General features: G+C 43.0%; 1 protein-coding gene across 1 annotated transcript in view; it reads right to left on the bottom strand.

Moving 5' to 3' along the window:
* The window catches only part of LOC115109630 (metallophosphoesterase MPPED2-like), a 46943-nt gene extending 26713 nt beyond the window's left edge, over window positions 1-20230 (bottom strand). Inside the window, exons 1-2 of the mRNA XM_029634803.2 lie at window positions 19989-20230; window positions 18662-18916 (exon numbers count right to left, since the gene is read on the bottom strand). Coding sequence (XP_029490663.1) covers window positions 18662-18843 — 182 coding nt within the window. The 5' untranslated portion in view covers window positions 18844-18916; window positions 19989-20230. The remainder of the gene's footprint in view (window positions 1-18661; window positions 18917-19988) is intronic.
* Window positions 20231-23642: the final 3412 nt, after the last annotated feature.

The following is a 23642-nucleotide window of genomic DNA, read 5'->3' as shown; positions in this document are numbered from 1 at the left end:
TATGTGTATATATGTATATATATATATATGTGTATATATATATATATATGTATATGTATATATATATATATATATATGTATATATATATATATATATGTATATGTATATATATATATATACACATATATATATATACACATATATATATATACACACATATATATATACATATATACACATATATATACATATATATATATGTGTATATATATATATGTGTATATATATATATATATATATATATATATATATATATATGTGTATATATATATATGTGTATATATATGTGTATATATATGTGTATATATATGTGTATATATATATATATATATATATATATATATATATATATATATATATATATATATACATACACATATGTATATGTATATGTATGATTCTTCTGATGGCATATACATATACATACATACATATATATATATATATATATATGTATGTAAGGTCCCACAGTTGACAGTGCATGTCAAAGCAAAAACCAAGCCATGAGGTCGAAGGAATCGTCCGGATTGAGTTGGAGCACAGATCCAGGGAAGGGTATACTCCTCAATGCCATCAGAAGAATCATGGAACATAATAAGTCTCTCCTTATTATTGGTGTCCTTAAGTAGTAGTTTCTTTGCAGCAATTTGACCATGAAGACTCCGATTCACTCAATCTATTCTGAGCAGTTGATGTTGAGATGTGAATGTTACTGGAACTCTGTGATGCATTTATTTGGGCTGCAATTTCTGAGGCTGGTAAATCTAACGAACTTATCCTCTGCATCAGAGGTGACTCCGGGTCTTTCTTTCCTGTGGCGGTCCTCATGAGAGCCAGTTTCATCAAAGCACTTGACGGTTTTTCAACTGCACTGTTTTTTAAATGTTCTGTATTGACTGACCTTCATGTCTTAAAGTAATGATGTACTGTCGTTTCTCTTTGCTTATTTGAGCTGTTCTTGCCATAATGTAGACTTGGTCTTTTACTAAATAGGGCTATCTTCTGTAAACCACTCCAACCTAGAAACAACATAACTGATTGGCTCAAACGCATTAAGAAGAAATTCCACACCTGTTAATTGAAATCCATTCCAGGTGACTACCCCATGAAGCTGGTTGAGAGAATACCAAGAGTGTGCAAAACTGTCAAGGCAAAGGGGGGCTACTTTGAAGAATCTCAAATATATTTTGATTTGATTAACACTTTTTTTGGTTACTACATGATTCATGTGTTATTCCGTAGTTTTGATATCTTCACTATTATTCTACAATGTAGAAAACAGTAAAAAATAAAGCAATATACTGGGATGAGTAGATGTGTCAAAATGTTTGACTGGTACATCTATGAAGAAGAAAACATAAATTCATGTGAAGAGCTGCATCTGCTCTTCTCCTGTGCGTTTGGTAGCTGAGCGAGCTGGTGATCCTTGTAGTAGTTTTCTGCCGTCTGTAGCTAGCGTTAGTTTTCATTTCAGACCAATCAGCTTTTTTAAAAGCTAAATATCCCAAGGAGGTGTGCTGTTGCTGGGTGAGATAATACCCACGAGGGTGGGCTTTACGACTCATTTGTGGCCCAAAAACATGAAGCTAGCTTTGAAGTGGAACCGGTTTGTACAGTTGAAGCAGGGCAGATTGGACTAAGGGAACCGCGGGCACGTCTACTGTGTGGGATGCTCATTTCAACCCGGAGGACCTCAAAGGCTATAACCAGTGGAAGGCAGGATTCTGAATGAGACTCCGACTGAACCCAGGTGCTGTGCCGAGCGTGATTGTGAAGCCTGCAAACTCTGTTTCCTATCGACCTACCGGTACATCGCAGGTGTCAGCAGTGATGGAGATAAACTGGGTAAGTTCAATGTGGTAATAAATTATATCTATACATAATCTTGCGAAGATTTCTAGACTGTTATATCTAGCTAGCTAACGTTCATTATAAGGTTTCTACCTGTATACTAGTAATGTTACAAGTAAGGCTACACCGCCTGCAATGTTTTTGACAAGCTAACTTAGCCTCTTTCTCTGCTAGCTAGCAAGCTTATCAAATGGTGAATGTCGACACATTGCTGGGATTGAAACATAGGAGCCAGGCAGCCACCTCTCAAACTTTCCCAGAAAATGTTCCATATGCACAAAGCTTATTTCTCTTCAATTTTGTGCACAAATATGTTTACATCCCTGTTAGTGAGCATTTCTTCTTTGCCAAGATAATCCATCCACCTTCTATGGGGTGGCATATCAAGAAGCCGATTAAACAGCATGATCATTACAAGTGCACCTTGTGCTGGGGACAATAAAAGACCACTTTAAAATGTGCAGTTTTGTCACACAACAAAATGCCTCAAATTGAGGAAGCGTGCAATTGGAATGCTGACTTCAGGAATGTCCATCAGAGCTGTTGCCAGACAATTGAATGTTAATTTCTCTACTATAAGCCGCCTCCAACATTATTTTAGAGAATTTGGCAGTGCGTCCAACAGGCGTCACAACCGCAGACCCCGAACCACGCCAGTTCAGGACCTCCACATCTGGCTTCTTCACCTGCAGTATAGTCTGAGAGCAGCCACACGGACAGCTGATGAAACCGAGTAGTATTTCTGCCTGTCAAAACCCTTTTGTGGGGAAAAACTAATTCTGATTGGCTGATCCTTTACCCTCCAAAGCCCACCCATGGCTGCACCCCTGCCCAGTCACATGAACTCCATAGATTACAGCCTAATTTATTTATTTCAATTGACTGATTTCCTTGTATGAACTGTAACTCAGTAAACTCTTTGAAATGTATATCTCCGTTCAGTATTTTTTTAGACGTTGGTCCTGTTGATTAATGTCAATTGCATTATAACAAAATTGTCCACCAAAAGTTGGCTGGCTAGCTAGGTCAAGTAGCAAGCAAGTCAGTTATTTCACTTTTAGCGAGTTAGGTAACGACCAAACCATCTAGATAATATAACATTATTACAGATACTAGCTATATTATTTAATACTGCCTGTATGCTGTGATAAATGAAAGCTTGGCTTTATAAATACTGAACAAAAATATAAAATGCAACATGTAAACTGTTGGTCCCATGTTTCGTAAGCTGAAATACAATATTTCCATACGTGCAAAAAAGCTTCTCAAATTTTGTGCACAAATTTGTTTACATCCCTGTTAGTGAGCATTTATCATTTGCCAAGATAATCCATCCACCTGACAGGTGTGGCATATCAAGAAGCTGATTAAACAGCATGATCATTACACAGTTGCACCTTGTGCTGGGGATAATAAAAGGCCAAAATGTGCAGTTGTGTCACACAATGCCACAGATGTCTCAAGTTGAGGGAGCGTGCAATTTGCATGCTGAATGCCCACCGGAGCTGAATTTATTTTAATTGACTGATTCCCTTATATGAATTGTAACTCAATAAAGTCTTTGAAATTGTTGCATTTATATCTCTCTCATTTATATTTTTGTTCAGTGTACATTATGCATTAAGCTGATATAGTGCCTTGAGAAAGTACTCACAACCCTTGACATTTTCCACATTTTGTTGTGTTTACAGCCTGAATTTTTTTTTTAAAGCAGCACTCACACATCTGAGCCATCTTTGTTGCAGAAGCATGGTAAAAATTGAATAAGATGCGAAAAAAAGATGTGAAAAGCCTTATAAAGAGCAGTGATACTAGCAAGAGCAGTGTGCGTTTCTTCTTTTTACAGCCTGAATTTAAATATAGATTTTGTGTCACTGGCCTACACACAATACCCCATATTATCAAAGTGGAATTAAGTTGACATTTTTACAAATGAATTTAAAATGAAAAGCTGAAATGTCTTGAGTCAAGTATTCAACTCCTTTGTTATGGCAAGCTTAAATAAACTCAGGAGTCACAAGTCACATAAGTTGCATGGACTGTGTGCAATAATAGTGTTTAACATGATTTTTGAATGAGTACCTGATCTCTGTACCCCACACATACAATTATCTGTAAGGTCCCTCAGTCGAGCAGTGAATTTCAAACACAGATTCAACCACAAAGACCAGGGAGGTTTTCCAATGCCTCACAAAGAAGAATACACCTAGTCACTAAATAAACAGGAGTCCTTCCTAACTCAGTTGCTGTAGAGGAAGGAAACCGCTCATGGAATTCGTCATGGGGCCAATGGCAACTTTAAAACAGTTAAGAGTTCAATGGCTGTGAGAACTGAGGATGGCTCAACAACATTGTAATTACTCCACAATACTAATCCAAATGACAACGTGAAAAGATGGAAGCATTTCCAAAACCGTCATACAGTTTGCAATAAGACACTAAAGTAAAACTGGAAAAAATGTGGCCTGAATACATAATATTTTTTAAGCATGGTAGAGGCTGCATCATGTTATGGGTATGCTTGTCATCGGCAAGGACCAGGGAGTTTTTAGGGTAAAAATAAACCAAATAGAGCTAAGCACAGGAAAAATCCTACAGGAAAACCTGGTTCAGTCTGCTTTCCAACAGACACTGGGAGATAAATTCACCTTTCAGCAGGGCAAAAACCTAAAACACAAGGTCATATATACACTGGAGATGCTTACAAGAATACATTGAAATATTCCTGAGTGGCCTAGCTACAGTTGACATAAATCTGCTTGAAAATCTATGGCAAGACTTGAAAACGTCTGTCTAGCTTTGATCAACAACCAACCTTGACATTTTTTTCAAAGAATCATTGGCAAATATTGTACAATCCAGGTGTGCAAAGGTCTTCTGGTTTACCCAGAAAGGCTTCTCTACACCTTCGTGTGCAGTCTCAGTATCTCCCCAGTCTGAAGTACCAGTCGCATCATCTGCATTGGGACCAACTGGACCGTGTAATAAAGGCACACTGGTGTCATTTCTAATGCCACATACAAGAAGCATTGGTGAGTCATCATCTTATATCTCTGCCCTAGTTTCTTTGGATTGGATATTTTGTTGCTTTTTCTTCTCATATGTCACATGTATACTGCTCACCTCAAGTCCAGGCAGTTATTGTGAAAAAGCTGTCAATACCAATAATTTATAAATCATAAAACCTGAGAAGATTTAATTTGTGCGCACATACTGAAATATGTCTAGGATGTAAAACAATTCAACACTATGGCACAGTCCTAATTTGTGCAATGCACATTCATTGGATAAGATGAAGAGATGGACCTGGGTTTGGAGTAGGAGAACATCTATGGCAATAGAGAGGACATGGAGGATGAGGAAGGTGACGTGGTCATTGGGTGAGTAGTGGTGTGCATATTTTGAATTGTCAACTGTTTGCCCTACAGCGTCCATAAAAATGTCTGACATTTTATTCACGCTCAAGGAGTCAGGCTTCAGCCAGTCCGTACAAGGAACATATGTTTGTGTTCCAGTCAACTGATGAAGATTTTCCAAGTCTGTTGGGTTCCAGCATTGTTCCTGTACCCAAGAAAGCAAAGGTACCTGATCTAAATGACTATCGTCCCGTAGCACTCACTTCTGTCATCGTGAAGTGCTTTTAGAGGCGAGTTAAGGATCAGATCACCTCTACCTTACCTGACACCCTAGACCCAGTTCAATTTGCATACCGCCCCAATAGAGCCACAGATGACGCAATCGCCATCGCACTGCACACGGCCCTATCCCACCTGGAAAAGAGGAATACCTACATCAGAATGCTGTTCATTGGTGTTGAATGCTGAGCTATAGTCATAGTACCCTACAAGCTCATCACTAAGCTCGGGGCCCTGGGTCTGAACCCCGCCCTGTGCAACTGGGTCCTGGACTTCCTGACGGGCCGCCCCCAGGTGGTGAAGGTAGGAATCAACACCTCTACTTCGCAGATCCGCAACACAGGGACCCCACAAGGGTGCGTACTCAGCCATCTCCTGTACTCCCTGTTCACCCATGACTGTGTGGCCATGCATGTCTCCAACTCAATCATCAAGTTTGCAGACGACACAACAGTAGTAGGCCTAATTACCAACAATGACGAGACAGCCTACAGGGAGGAGGTGAGGGCCCTTGCGGAGTGGTGCCAGGGAAATAACCTCTCCCTCAATATCATCAAAATGAAGAAGATGATCGTGGACTTCAGGAAACAGCAGAGGGAGCAAGCCCCTATCCACATTGACGGGACCGAAGTGGAGAAGGTGAAAAGATTCAAGTTCCTCAGCATACACATCACTGACAATCTGAAATGGTCCACCCACACAGAGTGTGGTGAAGGTGGCGCAATAGCGCTTCTTCAAACCTCAGGAGGCTGAAGAAATTCGGCTTGGTTCCTAAGACCCTCACAAACGCACAATTGAGAGCATCCTGCTGGGCTGTATCACTGCCTGGTACGGCAACTGCAACCGCAGGGCTCCCAGAGGGGGGTGCGGTCTGCCCAATGCATCACCGAGGGCACACTGCCTGCCCTCCAGGACACCGACAGCACCTGATGTCACAGGAAGGCCAAAAGGGTCATTAAGGAGAACAACCATCCGAGCCACTGTCTGTTCACCCAGGCTATCATCCAGAAGGCGAGGTCAGTACAGGTGCATCAAAGCTGGGGCCGAGAGACTGAAAAAGAGCTTCCATCTCAAGGTTATCAGACCGTTAAATATCCGTCACTAGCCGGCTACCACCACGTTACTCAACCCTGCACCCTGCTATCCGATGTACATGGACTCACTGGTCACTTTAATAATGGAACACTTGTCACTTTAATAATGTTTACATACTGCTTTACTCATTTCATATATATACAGTGGGGCAAAAAAGTATTTAGTCAGCCACCAATTGTGCAAGTTCTCCCACTTAAAAAGATGAGAGAGGCCTGTAATTTCCATCATAGGTACACTTCAACTATGACAGACAAAATGAGGGAAAATAATCCAGAAAATCACATTGTAGGATTTTTTATGAATTTATTTGCAAATTATGGTGGAAAATACAATCGGATTTGTGACCAATACAATCGGATTTGTGGTGCGGAGAGTCCAGAGACTACATCATCAGCCAGAGTAACAGCTCTCAACGTCACGCAGATCTGCAGGTCGCGCAACCATGTGAGTGAATAGTTCAGCCAGCCTATGATCAGGAGGGTGCCAGCAGGCAATCTGCTCCTTTCTGCTGCCATTTTGGTGTCAGGTTGTATGCCGACCAAAGTCCTCTGAATGCTCGGCATGATGGGAGTGGCCACCATTCACCGCAGCACAGTCTTCTGTCACCAGCAAAACCACCTTGAGCCAGCAGTCCTCAAGTTATGGGATGTCGAGCAGTGGCACCCGTCGAAACTCTCCAAGAAATGGGTGGAGATCTAGTCTTGGCAACAGATGTAAGGAGTGAGTCCCGCCCCCTCCTCTCTCTCTCAACATAGTGTGTAGTCTTGCGTTAAGTGATACTACTTTTGTCTGAATAAGCCTACTTGTCACATTTCTTTTGGCTGTGTTGTCTAACTGTATGTCTATTTTGCGTTCATACAGCCAAATTCCCTTCTGCTAGCTGAAAGAACCAAGTATTTTTTTCAACGGGCCGTGTGTGTGTGTGTGATATATATATATATATTTTACACACACACACACACACACTAAACTGACTGGGATGTTCTGTCTGTCTGAACTGACTGGGATGCGTCACCACCATCAAGAGACTGGATTGTTTTATCATATTGGTAATATGCTATATCATAATGATTCAAAGCCTAAACGATTGTCAATACTTGAGTAACATAGAAATAGAAAATCGCCTTTCTGGAATGACAGATACAATTTTTTAATGACCCATGACATATATTTTTACAACTTTTAATAAAAAAGGTAAAAACGGGTTTGAATTGTTTTTATGGTAACTTGAAGCCTGTGTAGGGCATGCTCTCGTCATTTGGGAACCTATTTCTTATCCTATTGACACCAAACGCTAGATAGCCCCAATTCCAGCTGATGAACTGCCTGCGGGAAACGTGTCTGAACTTTCTAAAAAGACAGGGAAAGAAATGTGCTACTATTGGTAAGGTGAGTGGTGTAACGTCATTTTGATTTCATTATTGCATTCGACTGGTGAGGGTTCTATTTATAGATGAACTAACTCGTGTTGAGTATGGACTGTCTGCATCACGGACGTAGTCCTGCCGGTAGGTATTGTAGGCCGTCAGCAGCACAGTGACATCCAGGCAGACTGTGGGGAAGCCAGAATGTTGCGTTATACAACCCACTGTATAACCTTCTGTCACCATGGACATTGTCTGCCAGTATTCCTGACATCACACAGACTCCATGGGAATACACCCGTTGCATGAGCACCGACAACAAGTTATTTTTATGTGGTTCAGCCATAGTTACAAAGGAAGTGACATTATAGGGTGTATTCTCAGTAGCAAACTAGCTTGCCATATTACCAATCAACATTCCCCACAAGTGGAGCCGCATCCTGCACTACAAGTTTAGCACCAGCACACTCTCTGTGCCTTGATTCGTGCTCAAACGGGAAAGTGGCCTGCTCTGCCACCACCTCGTCTTCATCAGATTCTCCAAAAAAAGTCTGGCCCAGAGGAAACAGAGTTCCTGCTATGCTCGGAGTCGCTGCTTTTGTCTAACATTTCATATCTGGAGGAAGTTTCCTCTGCAGTGATATGCTAGCTGGCAAGGCTAGTTAGCTGGCTAAAATAGCTAGGCTTCTCACATCGGAGGTGCCTCTCTCACTGGCTCTCATTTTGTTTGGTAGCTAACTCAGCCGACAGTCCTTACAATGATGGGCCCCAGCCGTCAATATGTAAGTCTCCGCTCTCTTTGCTTTTTAAAAAATCTGCTGGAGGGTTCTGTTTTCGTTGTGGGTTACTACCTGTGCTTGCTGTTCTTCACTGTTGTAGAGTTAGCTGGCTAGGCTATCTAGCCAGCTATATATAGCTAATGCTAGTTTGCTGGCTAAGATAACATTAACTGCATATAACATACTTTGATAACTGGTTTGATCGTGGTTGTGTTTTTCAACAACGTTTGTTTACTTTAATGTAGCTGTAAGCTAGGTATTGATAGCAACTGTCTGACTCATGAAGTAGTCTGGTAGGGCTAACATTAGCAGGCTAGGTGGCTAGTAACCTTGTAAGCTTATTTGTAACAATAGATTCATAACGTATTTGCTTGTCAGTTGGCTGAACATTCGATTGAAACCAGTAGTCATGGGTGCAAACTGTTTGGTTTAATTTGAAGCTCTACATTTGAAGTTATTTTGGTTAGTGTCTACATTATAGGGTATAGGCTGGCTTGCCAGGTCCTCCATATTACATCACGCCCCAGAAAAGCATTTTCCAACATGACTCATAGCTAGGGCTGTGGCTGTCATGACATTTTCTCAGACGGTTATTGTCGTGCAAAAGTCTGCCGGTCTTACGGTAATTTACCATTAATTAACATAAACATGTTTAGCACCTCCAGGTCTCCACACGTGTATCAGTGGCTTGTGTCTTTGGAACATCTACATTTAAAAAAAACTATAATAAATCTATTGAATATACACCATCACAATAAATACATCATTTATTTTAGGTAGGTCTAAAGAAACATTTTCTTCATATTCATAATGTATTTCAAAAGAACAGAATATGAGTTGGCCTACTGTATGTTATCTGGCTATGCGCCATGCCATAGGCTTGTTCATTTAGCAACAATATATTTCATTTTACTAGGCAAGTCAGTTAAGAACAAATTCTTATTTACAATGACGGCCTACCCCGGGCCAAACCCTAACGACGCTGGGCAAATTGTGCGCCGCACTATGGGACTCCCAATCACGGCCGGTTGTGATACAGCCTGGATTCGAACCAGGGTGTCTGTAATGACACCCCAAGTTCTGAGAAGCAGTGCCTTAGACCACTGCGCCACTCGGGTGCCACTTTCTTTATAGTAAGAAGAATATAATTGAACTTAGCTGAATAAAATAGGATATTTTTCCCATTCTGGAGTGAGAGTGCTCGAATATGAAGAAGTGGCTATGTTGAATGTAAAAGTGATCATTTGAAACAGGTCCTATACACAAGACTTAGAGTTACTTGGCAACTTTAGTTGTGAATGATACAACACCTTAGAAATCAAAAGAAATAAGGGCTACCTGATGCGAATATAGGCTACTGAAGAAATGAGAGAAAGTCACAAAAAAAAGCTTGCGCTCTGTTCCTTACCTCAGGCTGCACAATGCTGTTCCCTCATCAAGTGATCCTACTTTCACCCATCAGACTATTCTTACATTTGATCTAGTCTTCCTTCACTAATATGTCAAATGAGTTTCGATTTAGAATGGCCCATTACCAAATTGTCAAGAACAGGGGCAAGACAAAAGACATGTCATCCCTGTGCACAGGTTCATCTGCCTCAACTGAAGCCCATTCTTGTGGGAAGCTGCTAAAGACAGCCAAGTGCTAACAGTCAGTATCTAGATAACGTGTGTGAAATGCTTGATAATGTATGTGATATCAACAGAGAAGTATATTTTCTGGGTGATTTAAATATTGACTGGCTTTTATCAAGCTGCCCACTCAACAACAACAAAAATCGAACTGCAACCAGTGTCCTGTAACCAGTGTCCAGTAACCTGGTTCAGATCGTCAGTCAAACTACCAGGGTAGTTACAAATAGCACAGGAATAACATTTTTAAGAATCAACATGTATTGATCACATCTTCACTAATGCTGCTGAAATGTACCTTTAAAGCAGCATCCAAATCCATAGGATGTAGTGATGACAATATAGTAGCCACATCTAGGAAAACCAAGGTGCCAAAGGCTGGGCCTAACAATGTATAAGAGGTCATACAATAGATTTTGTAGTGATTCTTATGTTGATGTAAAGACTATTTGCTTGTCTGTGGCGTGTAGTGAGGAGCAACCAGACGCTGCACTTGACACATTTGTGAAATTGCTTATTCCAGTTACTAATAAGTGCACACCCATTAAGAAAATGACTAAAAACGGTTAAATCCCCTTGGATCGACGAGGAATTTTAAAGTCGTGTGGTTGAGAGGGATGAGCCAAAGGGTATGGCAAATAAGTCTGGCAGCCCTACCGATTGTCAAACGTACTGCAAATTGAATTATTTATTTATTTTCATTAAACTAGGCAAGCCAGTTAAGAACAAATTCTTATTTACAATGATGGCCTATCAAAAGGCCTCCGGCGGGGACGGGGCCCTGGGATTAAAAAAATAAAAAATAGGACAAAACACACATCACGACAAGAGAGACAACACTACAGAGACCTAAGACAACAACATAGCAGGGCAGCAACACATGACAACACAGCATGGTAGCAACACAACACAGCATGGTAGCAACACAACATGGTAACAGCACAAAAGGCCAAGAAGGTAGAGACAACAATACATCACACAAAGCAGCCACAACTGTCAGTAAGAGTGTCCACGATTGAGTCTTTGAATGAATAGATTGAGATAAAACTGTCCAGTTTGAGTGTTTGTTGCAGCTCGTTCCAGTCGCTAGCTGCAGCGAACTGAAAAGAGGAGCGACCCAGGGATGTGTGCGCTTTGGGGACCTTTAACAGAATGTGACTGGCAGAATGGGTGTTGTATGTGGAGGATGAGGGCTGCAGTAGGTATCTCAGATCGGGGGGAGTGAAGCCTAAGAGGGTTTTATAAATAAGCATCAACCAGTGGGTCTTGCGACAGATATACAGAGATGACCAGTTTACAGGGGAGTATAGAGTGCAGTGATGTGTCCTATAAGGAGCATTGGTGGCAAATCTGATGGCCAAATGGTAAAGAACATCTAGCTGCTCGAGAGCACCCTTACTAATCTCCGTAATCTAGCATGGGTAGGATGGTCATCTGAATCAGGGTTAGTTTGGCAGCTGGGGTGAAAGAGGAGCAATTACGATAGAGGAAACCAAGTCTAGATTTAACTTTAGCCTGCAGCTTTGATATGTGCTGAGAGGAGGACAGTGCACCGTCTAGCTATACTCCCAAGTGCTTGTATGAGGCGACTACCTCAAGCTCTAAACCCTCAGAGGTAATAATAACACCCACCTGTGGGAAGAGGGGCATAACATGAAAATAAACTTTACTATGAAACAAAGACAAATTATATAAAGAATGATATTTAAGGTGCTCCAAAGATTTTTACTAACATTTTGGGAAAAAAGGTCAACTGGGCTCCATCATTCATTGAATCAGATGGCTCATTCATCACAAAACTCACTGATATTGCCAACTACTTTAATTACTTTTTCATTGGCAAGATTAGCAAACTTAGGCATGGCATGCCAGAAACAAATGCTGACACTACACATCCAAATATATCTGACCAAATGATGAAAGACAAGCATTACACATTTGAATTCCGTAAAGTGAGTGTGGAAAAGGTGAACAAATTATTGTTGTCTATCAACAATGACAAGCCACTTGGGTCTTGACAACCTGGATGGAAAATTACTGCGGATAATAGAGGACGAGAATGTCACTCCTATTTTACATATCTTCAATTTAAGCCTACTAGAAAGTGTGTGCCCTCAGGCCTGGAGAGAAGCTAAAGTCATTCCCCTTTACTGGCTCAAATAGCCGACCAATCAGCCGTTTACCAACCTTTAGTAAACTTCTGAAAATAATGGTGTTTGACCAGATACAATGCTATTTTACCACTTACACAAATGACTGATGGTTGGCGGAGATAAATTGATGAAAAAGATTGTGGGGGTGTTTTGTTGGACTTCAATGCGGCTTTTGACATTATCGATCATAGTCTGCTGCTGGAAAAACGTATGTGTTATGGCTTTACACCCCCTGCTATATTGTGGATAAAGAGTTACTTGTCTAACAGAACACAGAGGATGTTCTTCAATGGATACCTCTCCAACATAATCCAGGTAGAATCAGGAATTCCCCAGGGCAGCTGTTTAGGCCCCTTACTTTTTTGAATCTTTACTAACAACATGACACTGGCTTTAAGAAAAGCCAGAGTGTCTATGTATGCAGATGACTTAACACTGTACACGTCAGCTACTACAGCAACTGAAATGACTGCAACACTTGACAAAGAATGGGTGGCAAGGAATAAGTTAGTCCTAAATATTTCCAAAACTAAAAGCATTGTTTTTGGGACAAATCAGTCACTAAATCCTAAACCTCAACTAAACCTTGTGGAAATTGAGCAAGTTGAGGTGACTAAACTGCATGGAGTAAACCTGGATTGTAAACTGTCAAGGTCAAAACATATTGATACAAGAGTAGCTAAGATGGGGAGAAGTCTGTCCATAATAAAGCACTGCTCTGCCTTAACAACACTATCAACAAGGCAGGTCCTGCAGGCCCTGGTTTTGTCACACCTAGACTACTGTTCAGTAGTGTGGTCAGGTGCCACAAAGAGGGACTTAGAAAAATTACAATTGGCTCAGAACAGGGCAGTACGGCTGGCCCTTAAATGTACATGGAGAGCTGACATGAATTATATGCATGTCAATCTCTCATGGCTCAAAGTGGAAGAGAGATTGACTTCGTTACTACTTTTTTTGTAAGAGGTGTTGTCATGCTGAATGTACCGAGCTGTCTGTTTAAACTCGGGGTGGCAGGGTAGCCTGGTGGTTAGAGCGTTGGACTAGTAACCGGAAGGTTGCAAGTTCAAATCCCTGAGCTGACAAGGTACAAATCTGTCATTCTGCCCCTAGGCTGTCATTGAAAATAGGAATTTGTTCTTAACTACATTTACATTTAAGTCATTTAGCAGACGCTCTTATCCAGAGCGACTTACAAATTGGTGCATTCACCTTATGACATCCAGTGGAACAGTAGTGCATCTAAATCTTTTAAGGGGGTGAGAGGGATTACTTTATCCTATCCTAGGTATTCCTTAAAGAGGTGGGGTTTCAGGTGTCTCCGGAAGGTGGTGATTGACTCCGCTGTCCTGGCGTCGTGAGGGAGTTTGTTCCACCATTGGGGGCCAGAGCAGCGAACAGTTTTGACTGGGCTGAGCGGGAACTGTACTTCCTCAGTGGTAGGGAGGCGAGCAGGCCAGAGGTGGATGAACGCAGTGCCCTTGTTTGGGTGTAGGGCCTGATCAGAGCCTGGAGGTACTGAGGTGCCGTTCCCCTCACAGCTCCGTAGGCAAGCACCATGGTCTTGTAGCGGATGCGAGCTTCAACTGGAAGCCAGTGGAGAGAGCGGAGGAGCGGGGTGACGTGAGAGAACTTGGGAAGGTTGAACACCAGACGGGCTGCGGCGTTCTGGATGAGTTGTAGGGGTTTAATGGCACAGGCAGGGAGCCCAGCCAACAGCGAGTTGCAGTAATCCAGACGGGAGATGACAAGTGCCTGGATTAGGACCTGCGCCGCTTCCTGTGTGAGGCAGGGTCGTACTCTGCGGATGTTGTAGAGCATGAACCTACAGGAACGGGCCACCGCCTTGATGTTAGTTGAGATGTTAACTGACTTGCCTAGTTAAATAAATCAAATAAATACCCCACAAGACATGCCACCAGAGGTCTCTTCACAATCTGCAAGTCCAGAACAGACTATGGGAGGTGCACAATACTACATAGAGCCATACCTACATGCAACTCTATTCCACATCAGGTAACTGATGCAAGCAGTAGACTCAGACTTTAAAACAGGCAAAAATACACCTTAAAGAGACTGTGAAGAGACACACACATATGCACACAAGCGCTAGCACATTGTAGTATGGTGGTATTATACATTGGTTATATGATGTATGGTTTTGTGTTAATGTGTTTGAATCCCAAATTTAAAAATGGGCATCCCTAATAAATACAAATACTGGAATAGCAAATGGAGGGTAGTTTCCTGCCAGTACATTTTTCACTCATGTTGGGTCGGCTTCTCAGCTGCTATTCCGCCCAAACTCTGTATGCCATAGGCTCTCCAACGCTGTTCCTGCAGCTACCCAGTGCTTAATTTGGGAAACCAAGTGAAATCTGTTTGGGAACGTCGATAGTAATATGCTTTCACAACATATTTCATTAAACTGTTGACAGGCCCTCTTTCTGCTTGTTGGAGAAAGGAATGAAGGAGAGGGGAGGAGATGGAAACTCACAGTAGTGAGATATTCTGTAGCAAAAATGTAACTTGTCAGCCTATTAATTATGCCCTATTACTAGGCTATTCAAGATACAAATACACTAATTGTAGGCTAAATCTGAATGCGTTTAATTTAGTCGAGACCAATTATGTACCAAAGATATCTTAAATCAGTATATATATATATATATATATATATACATACACACTGCTCAAAAAAATAAAGGGAACACTTAAACAACACAATGTAACTCCAAGTCAATCACACTTCTGTGAAATCAAACTGTCCACTTAGGAAGCAACACTGATTGACAATAAATTTCACATGCTGTTGTGCAAATGGAATAGACAACAGGTGGAAATTATAGGCAATTAGCAAGACACCCCCAATAAAGGAGTGGTTCTGCAGGTGGTGACCACAGACCACTTCTCAGTTCTATGCTTCCTGGCTGATGTTTTGGTCACTTTTGAATGCTGGCGGTGCTTTCACTCTAGTGGTAGCATGAGACGGAGTCTACAACCCACACAAGTGGCTCAGGTAGTGCAGCTCATCCAGGATGGCACATCAATGCGAGCTGTGGCAAGGTTTGCTGTGTCTGTCAGCGTAGTGTCCAGAGCATGGAGGAGCTACCAGGAGACAGGCCAGTACATCAGGAGACGTGGAGGAGGCCGTAGGAGTGCAACAACCCAGCAAGGAGGAGCAGGAGGAGCACTGCCAGAGCCCTGCAAAATGACCTCCAGCAGGCCACAAATGTGCATGTGTCTGCTCAAAGGGTCAGAAACAGACTCCATGAGGGTGGTATGAGGGCCCGACGTCCACAGGTGGGGGTTGTGCTTACAGCCCAACACCGTGCAGGACGTTTGGCATTTGCCAGAGAACACCAAGTTTGGCAAATTTGCCACTGGCGCCCTGTGCTCTTTATAGATGAAAGCAGGTTCACACTGAGCACATGTGACAGACGTGACAGAGTCTGGAGACGCCGTGGAGAACGTTCTGCTGCCTGCAACATCCTCCAGCATGACCGGTTTGGCGGTGGGTCAGTCATGGTGTGGGGTGGCATTTCTTTGGGGGGCCGCACAGCCCTCCATGTGCTCGCCAGAGGTAGCCTGACTGCCATTAGGTACCAAGATGAGATCCTCAGACCCCTTGTGAGACCATATGCTGGTGCGGTTGGCCCTGGGTTCCTCCTAATGCAAGACAATGCTAGACCTCATGTGGCTGGAGTGTGTCAGCAGTTCCTGCAAGAGGAAGGCATTGATGCTATGGACTGGCCCGCCCGTTCCCCAGACCTGAATCCAATTGAGCACATCTGGGACATCATGTCTCGCTCCATCCACCAACGCCACGTTGCACCACAGACTGTCCAGGAGTTGGCGGATGCTTTAGTCCAGGTCTAGGAGGAGATCCCTCAGGAGACCATCAGCCACCTCATCAGGAACATGCCCATGCATTGTAGGGAGGTCATACAGGCACGTGGAGGCCACGCACACTACTGAGCCTCATTTTGACTTGTTTTAAGGACATTACATCAAAGTTGGAACAGCCTGTAGTGTGGTTTTCCACTTTAATTTTGAGTGTGACTCCAAATCCAGACCACCAATTTGATTTCCATTGATAATTTTTGTGTGATTTTGTTGTCAGCACATTCAACTATGTAAAGAAAAAAGTATTTAATACGAATATTTCATTCATTCAGATCTAGGATGTGTTATTTTAGTGTTCCCTTTATTTTTTTGAGCAGTGTATATGTTTTAATGTTTTTCGGCCATGTGTAATATGAGGTAGGCTATGTATTGTATAACGGCAAAAATCATTATTTAAATTCAGTTTTTCGTTGGGGGGGGCTTGGGCTCATATTTAGGCCTAGGCTTTTGCATAAGCTCTAATATGCATGTTTTTAATTTGAATTAATCATTACCTTAGAAAGCGCTGTCCATTTCGTCGTATTAGGCTTTGAAACAACATCCACAATGACCATGTTTTCCACTCAGTTTTAACCTGTTGTTGAACTTCGTTCTTCAAATTGATCAATTACAGTTAAGTGAGCTATAAAAGCATGATACTCTTCTGATAAGTGTTTGATGTGATTTTTGATTGCATTTGCATTTAAAGTCAGAGTGGTTAGAGGGACAATAGAGCCCTGAGTACCAGGCCATTAGACACCTGATGATCGTTAGTAAGTTTGGTACGACTAATGCATGTCCAGAGTGCATAACAGGAGATTACCGTGACTCAAGGTCAGGTAGAATTTTACTGCGGTCATGACTGCCGGTGTGGCGGTAATAAGGTCACGGCAACAGCCCTCCTCATTGCGAGTCAAATGAGAAAGAAAGTCGACTTTTCCTCGAGTCTATGCGGAGCAATGTTGGTAAAATGAGCTGATAAATTGTCCGAATATGTTGTACTAAAGAGGTTTCATTGGGCTGTAGGCTAGGATTTACCTGCTACCTATTTGATAACAATAGCCCACTTGTGTTGATTTCGAGCAGGCATATCAGCCTTAGGCAGGCTACAACTGGAAAACCCGAGGAACTCCGGTTTCAAGAGAGAAGCCATGTTATACGGAAAAGAACGAGACTAGCCAACATTTTCAGAAACTGCTCGGCTTTATTATCTACAACTCTCCTCATGCTAGCATAACAAAATGTTTAGTCCCGTATAATAAAATAATTCCCAAGGGGCTACATAGCAAATATAAAACAAATACAACGATGTATTATGGATTTTCATGACAATTAATTTGGCATATGCTACGTAGCGTTTGAACTGACACTTGCTACTCTTGCGCGTCAATGTCACGCCGCTGACGGACGTCTCTCCATGTGACTTCGGCTTTTAGCTTCTCATAGTCCTGTGCTGAAACGCTCCATCCGATTGAATTACTGTAGCAGTGGCAGATAGCTTCAATAAACAAGCTTCAATAAAACAAAGTCCACCTTGTTGTTCTACTGAGACATCTGCTCGGGGTCTAAGACAAACAGACAGAGAGAGCCGTTGTGATTTTATGGCTAATGTTCAAAAAATAAAGTTATCAGTGGACTAAGTGAAAAACACTGGTTAACGGAAGTCCAGACTTCGATAAAAGAGGACATCTGCCGTACGCCTTTGTTTTCTCTCTGCTGGTAAAGTGTTTTGTGTGGGTGTCACTGCCAGGCAGTGAGTCCCAGGGAGACAGCCAGAAGCACCTGCCTCCCCCTCTGACCACCCCGGGCCAACCCACCTCCATCCACAGCAACACTCATTACATCCTAATGATTCAGAAGTCAATAGGCAAGTTACTTACAATTGAACTGTGACCCAGAGGTCAAAGGAACATTGTTAAATAGCTTATAAACCCACCGCACCTCTGACCTCCGTTAAGTTGATAACATGAAAAGGTGGCCTCCGCCACTCTAGATTATTTGGCAGGGCGGATAACTCACAAACCAATCCAATGAAATAAAATCATCCTCCATCTACTCTTCTGTATGAATCACAAGCTAATATCTGGTGAGAATAGAATAGAGGCACCACCAGCTGGGGGTTGGTGGTAGAGGTAGTGAGGACAGATGTCTATATATTCACTTTCTTTAGTTTGAACCCCATCAATCAATACTCTGTGCACTGTAAAGGCCCTTCAGATGAAAGAGAGATAGATATAACGCAGTCTGTGGATAGATAGACACTCACATGTGGACATGGGGTGGTTGGAAGCGGCTCTCGTTGATGTTGTAGTGGGTAAAGGCCTGTGTGGGGTTGGAGCTGTACTCGTCCACAGTGATGGTCACCTTGCCCTGAGAGGGGGGGGTTCTGTGAGCCATGGCTCCACTGCTAGGGACATGGGCAGTTAGTTTACCAGGATCCAGGACCATCCTAGGAAGCAGGCATCATTCAGAATGGCCCCGCTCAGCTCACCAACTCAGACCCACCGGCCCTCTGGATAATCTGTACCACCGCAAACAGAAAGAGAGGAGGAAATCTTAATGTACAATAATTGTGCCGTATCATCAATAAATGACAGCATTAACTGAGCCTTATTTCAAATAAACTAAATGACAGCATTAACAGAATACTGTACAAAAAAACTCAGCAAGAAAACATTCAGAATACAGGGTTACAAAGAAGCCATACATGTCTTGTTCATTTCTGCTGCTAGATTTTACCTACAGTAGATAGGATAAAACAAATAAGCTCAGACATTAAAACCTAACAATGATGTAGTAGAAAATATTTTGACCAAATGTAATAGTGACTCAGTAAATTGATACGATATAACCAAGTGAATTATATAGTTGCAGTAGTAGGCCTATTGGCTAGATGACATAAGTGAACTTTGACCAAACTACTTTAAAACGGTCAAGACAATAAAAAGTGAACACAAAAACATAACTAGGGGGCAGCAGGGTAGCCTAGTGGTTAGAGCGTTGGACTAGCAAGTGGAAGGCTGCAAGTTCAAACCCCCAAGCTGACAAGGTACAAATCTGTCATTCTGCCCCTGAACAGGCAGTTACCTCACTGTTCCTAGGCCGTCTTTGAAAATAAGAATTTGTTCTTAACTGACTTGCATGGTAAAATAAAAAAAACTACCCAGACGATTTTAACATGAGCAAATTAACAGAGATGCAGACAAGACTACATTTTCCACCACTCAACTTCAACAAGCTGATTGTCTTACAAACTAAATTGTAAGAGGATGTTTTACGAACAATCGGTTCACTCTTTTGTTTCACACTGCAACATTTTGAAGAGGGATTTTTTTTTAAACTACGCACCATTTCTACCAATCAGCCTAAAAAGAGAAATATGGAAAGAGACCAAATTGGACCTCTGACACCAGAGATTACACGATTGTGTTGTTCCTAATTTATTGTATCCTGCATTACAGAGAATAAAATACAAACATAAACCAAGTTATTGCATCTATAAAAAAAAAATAGTACGAATAGCAACATCTATAGCTTCTGCAGAAACCTCTGTATCCATATGGCTCGTAAATGACAAGCCACCTCTAACCCACCGCTTTGTGCCTTCCTCGTTATTTTTTCCCCAACGATTTTCTTGCCAAACGGGTAGCGAGTTCCTTTCCTTCGGCCGATAACTGCTCCGGGTTAAACCGATCTGTTTTCAAAAACGCGGTCCCATAGGTAACGCAGAGAATTCAGGTGGAGGTCGTGGCAAGCAGGGCAGAACCTTCGACCCTGAGAGACCCTCGGCTGGCTATTGAGGAAATGCGACAGACAGGCAACGAGCGAGTAAGGAGCCTCGATGTGAAAAGAGAAGGGGGGGTGCAGTGCGAGAGGACTGCCACCGGGGTCAGAGAGCAGTACAGAAGCACAGGGAGACGCGGAGGGGACTGCACTGGGACCACTGTTTTTTAGAATTTGAAATAGGATTTCAAGCAAACTATTATTATAATTTTTTACTATTTATATTTTTGGATAGCCTACAATTGGGCTCACATAGCCATTGTTGCCTATTAAAACGTATTATACATAATATATAAAGAAAGACAAATACACCAAATTAAATACACATTTGTTCTGTAAAATGTAAGGTCCTAGCAGTGTATATTAAAACAATGACATACTACCTGGACTACTTGCATTGACCCCCCCCTTTTTTTTAATGCTACTGCTAGTCGATGTTTATTATCTATGCATAGTCACTTTACCGTGCATTCGGGAAGTATTCAGACCATTCACTTTTTCCACATTTTGTTACGTTGCAGCCTTATTGTAAAATGGATTAAATAAAACATCATCAATCTACACACAATTCCTCATAATGACAAAGCGAAAATATTTTTTTTTAGACATAAATACATAAATACCTTATTTACATAAGCATTCAGATCCTTTGCTATGAGACTCGAAATTGAGCTCAGGTGCATCCTGTTTCCATTGATCATCCTTGAGATGTTTCTACAGCTTCATTGGAGTCCACCTGTGGAGAATTAAATTGATTGCATATGATTTGGAACGGCACACACCTGTCTATATAAGGTCCCACAGTTGGTAATGCATGTCAGATCACAAATCAAGCCATGAGGTCGAAGGCGTTCTCTGTAAAGCTCTGAGACAGGATTATGTCGAAGCACAGATCTGGGGAAGGGTACCAAAAAAGGTCTGCTGCATTGAAGGTCCCCAAGAACACAGTGGCCACCATCGATCCTAAATGGAAGACGTTTGGATCCACCAAAACTCTATCCTAGAGCTGGCCGCCGGGCCAAACTGAGCAAATGGGGGAAAATGGTCAGTGAGGTGACCAAGAACCCGATGGTCACTCTGACAGAGTTCCAGAGTTCCTCTGTTGAGATGGGAGAACCTTCCAGAAGGACAACCATCTCTGCAGCACCCCACCAATCAGGCCTTTATGGTAGAGTGGCCAGACGGAAGCCACTCCTCAGTAAAATGCACATGACAGCCCGCTTGGAGTTTGCCAAAAGACTCTCAGATCATGAGAAACAAGATTCTCTGGTCTGATGAAACCAATATTTAACTCAGTTGCCTGCATGCCAAGCGTCACGTCTGGAGGAAACCTTGCACCATCCCTACGGTGAAGTATGGTGGTGGCAGCATCATGCTGTGAGGATGTTTTCAGCAGCAGTGACTGGGAGACTAGTCAAGATTGGAGGAAAGATGAATGGAGCAAAGTGTAAAGAGATCCTTGATGAAAACCTGCTCCAGAGTGCTCAAGACCTCAGAATAGGGCGAAGGTTCACCTTCCAACCGGACAATGACCCTAAGCACACAGCCAAGACAACGTGGGAGTGGCTTCAGGACAAGTCTCTGAATGTCCGTGAGTGGCCCAGCCAGAGCCCGGACTTGAACCTGATCAAACATCTCTGGAGAGACCTGAAAATACTGTGTAGCGACACTCCCCATCCAACCTGACAGAGCTTGAGAGGATCTGCAGAGAAGAATGGGAGAAACTCCCCAAATACAGGTGTGCCAAGCTTGTAGAGTCATATCCAAGAACAAAGTACTGAGTAAAGGGTCTGAATACTTATGTAAACGTAATATTTCAGTAAAAAAAAAATAATAACATTTAGCTTTGACATTATGGGGTATTGTATGAAGATTGATGAGGAAAAAAATACTATTTGATCAATGTTATAATAAGGCTTAAATGTAACAAAATGTGGAAAGAGTGAAGGGTTCTGACTACTTTCCGAATGCACTGTACATGTACATATTGCCTTGACTAACCTGTACCACACACATTGACCATTTCCGGAGACCTTCTCCCTCGCTCATCAACTCATCCCTGACCGCTGGCTACGTCCCTTCCGTCTTCAAGAGAGCGAGAGTTGCACCCCTTCTGAAAAAACCTACACTCGATCCCTCCGATGTCAACAACTACAGACCAGTATCCCTTCTTTCTTTTCTCTCCAAAACTCTTGAACGTCCGCTATCTCTCTCAGAATGACCTTCTTGATCCAAATCAGTCAGGTTTCAAGACTAGTCATTCAACTGAGACTGCTCTTCTCTGTATCACGGAGGCGCTCCGCACTGCTAAAGCTAACTCTCTCTCCTCTGCTCTCATCCTTCTAGACCTATCGGCTGCCTTCGATACTGTGAACCATCAGATCCTCCTCTCCACCCTCTCCGAGTTGGGCATCTCCGGCGCGGCCCACGCTTGGATTGCGTCCTACCTGACAGGTCGCTCCTACCAGGTGGCGTGGCGAGAATCCGTCTCCACACCACGTGCTCTCACCACTGGTGTCCCCCAGGGCTCTGTTCTAGGCCCTCTCCTATTCTCGCTATACACCAAGTCACTTGGCTCTGTCATAACCTCACATGGTCTCTCCTATCATTGCTATGCAGACGACACACAATTAATCTTCTCCTTTCCCCTTCTGATGACCAGGTGGCGAATCGCATCTCTGCATGTCTGGCAGACATATCAGTGTGGATGACGGATCACCACCTCAAGCTGAACCTCGGCAAGACGGAGCTGCTCTTCCTCCCGGGAAGGACTGCCCGTTCCATGATCTCGCCATCACGGTTGACAACTCCATTGTGTCCTCCTCCCAGAGCGCTAAGAACCTTGGCGTGATCCTGGACAACACCCTGTCGTTCTTCAACTAACATCAAGGCGGTGGCCCGTTCCTGTAGGTTCATGCTCTACAACATCCGCAGAGTACGACCCTGCCTCACACAGGAAGCGGCGCAGGTCCTAATCCAGGCACTTGTCATCTCCCGTCTGGATTACTGCAACTCGCTGTTGGCTGGGCTCCCTGCCTGTGCCATTAAACCCTACAACTCATCCAGAACGCCGCAGCCCGTCTGGTGTTCAACCTTCCCAAGTTCTCTCACGTCACCCCGCTCCTCCGCTCCCTCCACTGGCTTCCAGTTGAAGCTCGCATCCGCTACAAGACCATGGTGCTTGCCTACGGAGCTGTGAGGGGAACGGCACTCAGTACCTCCAGGCTCTGATCAGGCCCTACACCCAAACAAGGGCACTGCGTTCATCCACCTCTGGCCTGCTCGCCTCCCTACCACTGAGGAAGTACAGTTCCCGCTCAGCCCAGTCAAAACTTCGCTGCTCTGCCCCCCCAATGGTGGAACAAACTCCCTCACGACGCCAGGACAGCGGAGTCAATCACCACCTTCCGGAGACACCTGAAACCCCACCTCTTTAAGGAATACATAGGATAGGATAAAGTAAT

Source organism: Oncorhynchus nerka, linkage group LG25 (genome assembly GCF_034236695.1).
Source record: "Oncorhynchus nerka isolate Pitt River linkage group LG25, Oner_Uvic_2.0, whole genome shotgun sequence".
Classification (NCBI taxonomy): Eukaryota; Metazoa; Chordata; class Actinopteri; order Salmoniformes; family Salmonidae; genus Oncorhynchus; species Oncorhynchus nerka.
The sequence above is the reverse complement of the archived record's forward strand: the minus strand, read 5'-3'. Positions and strand labels throughout refer to the sequence as shown.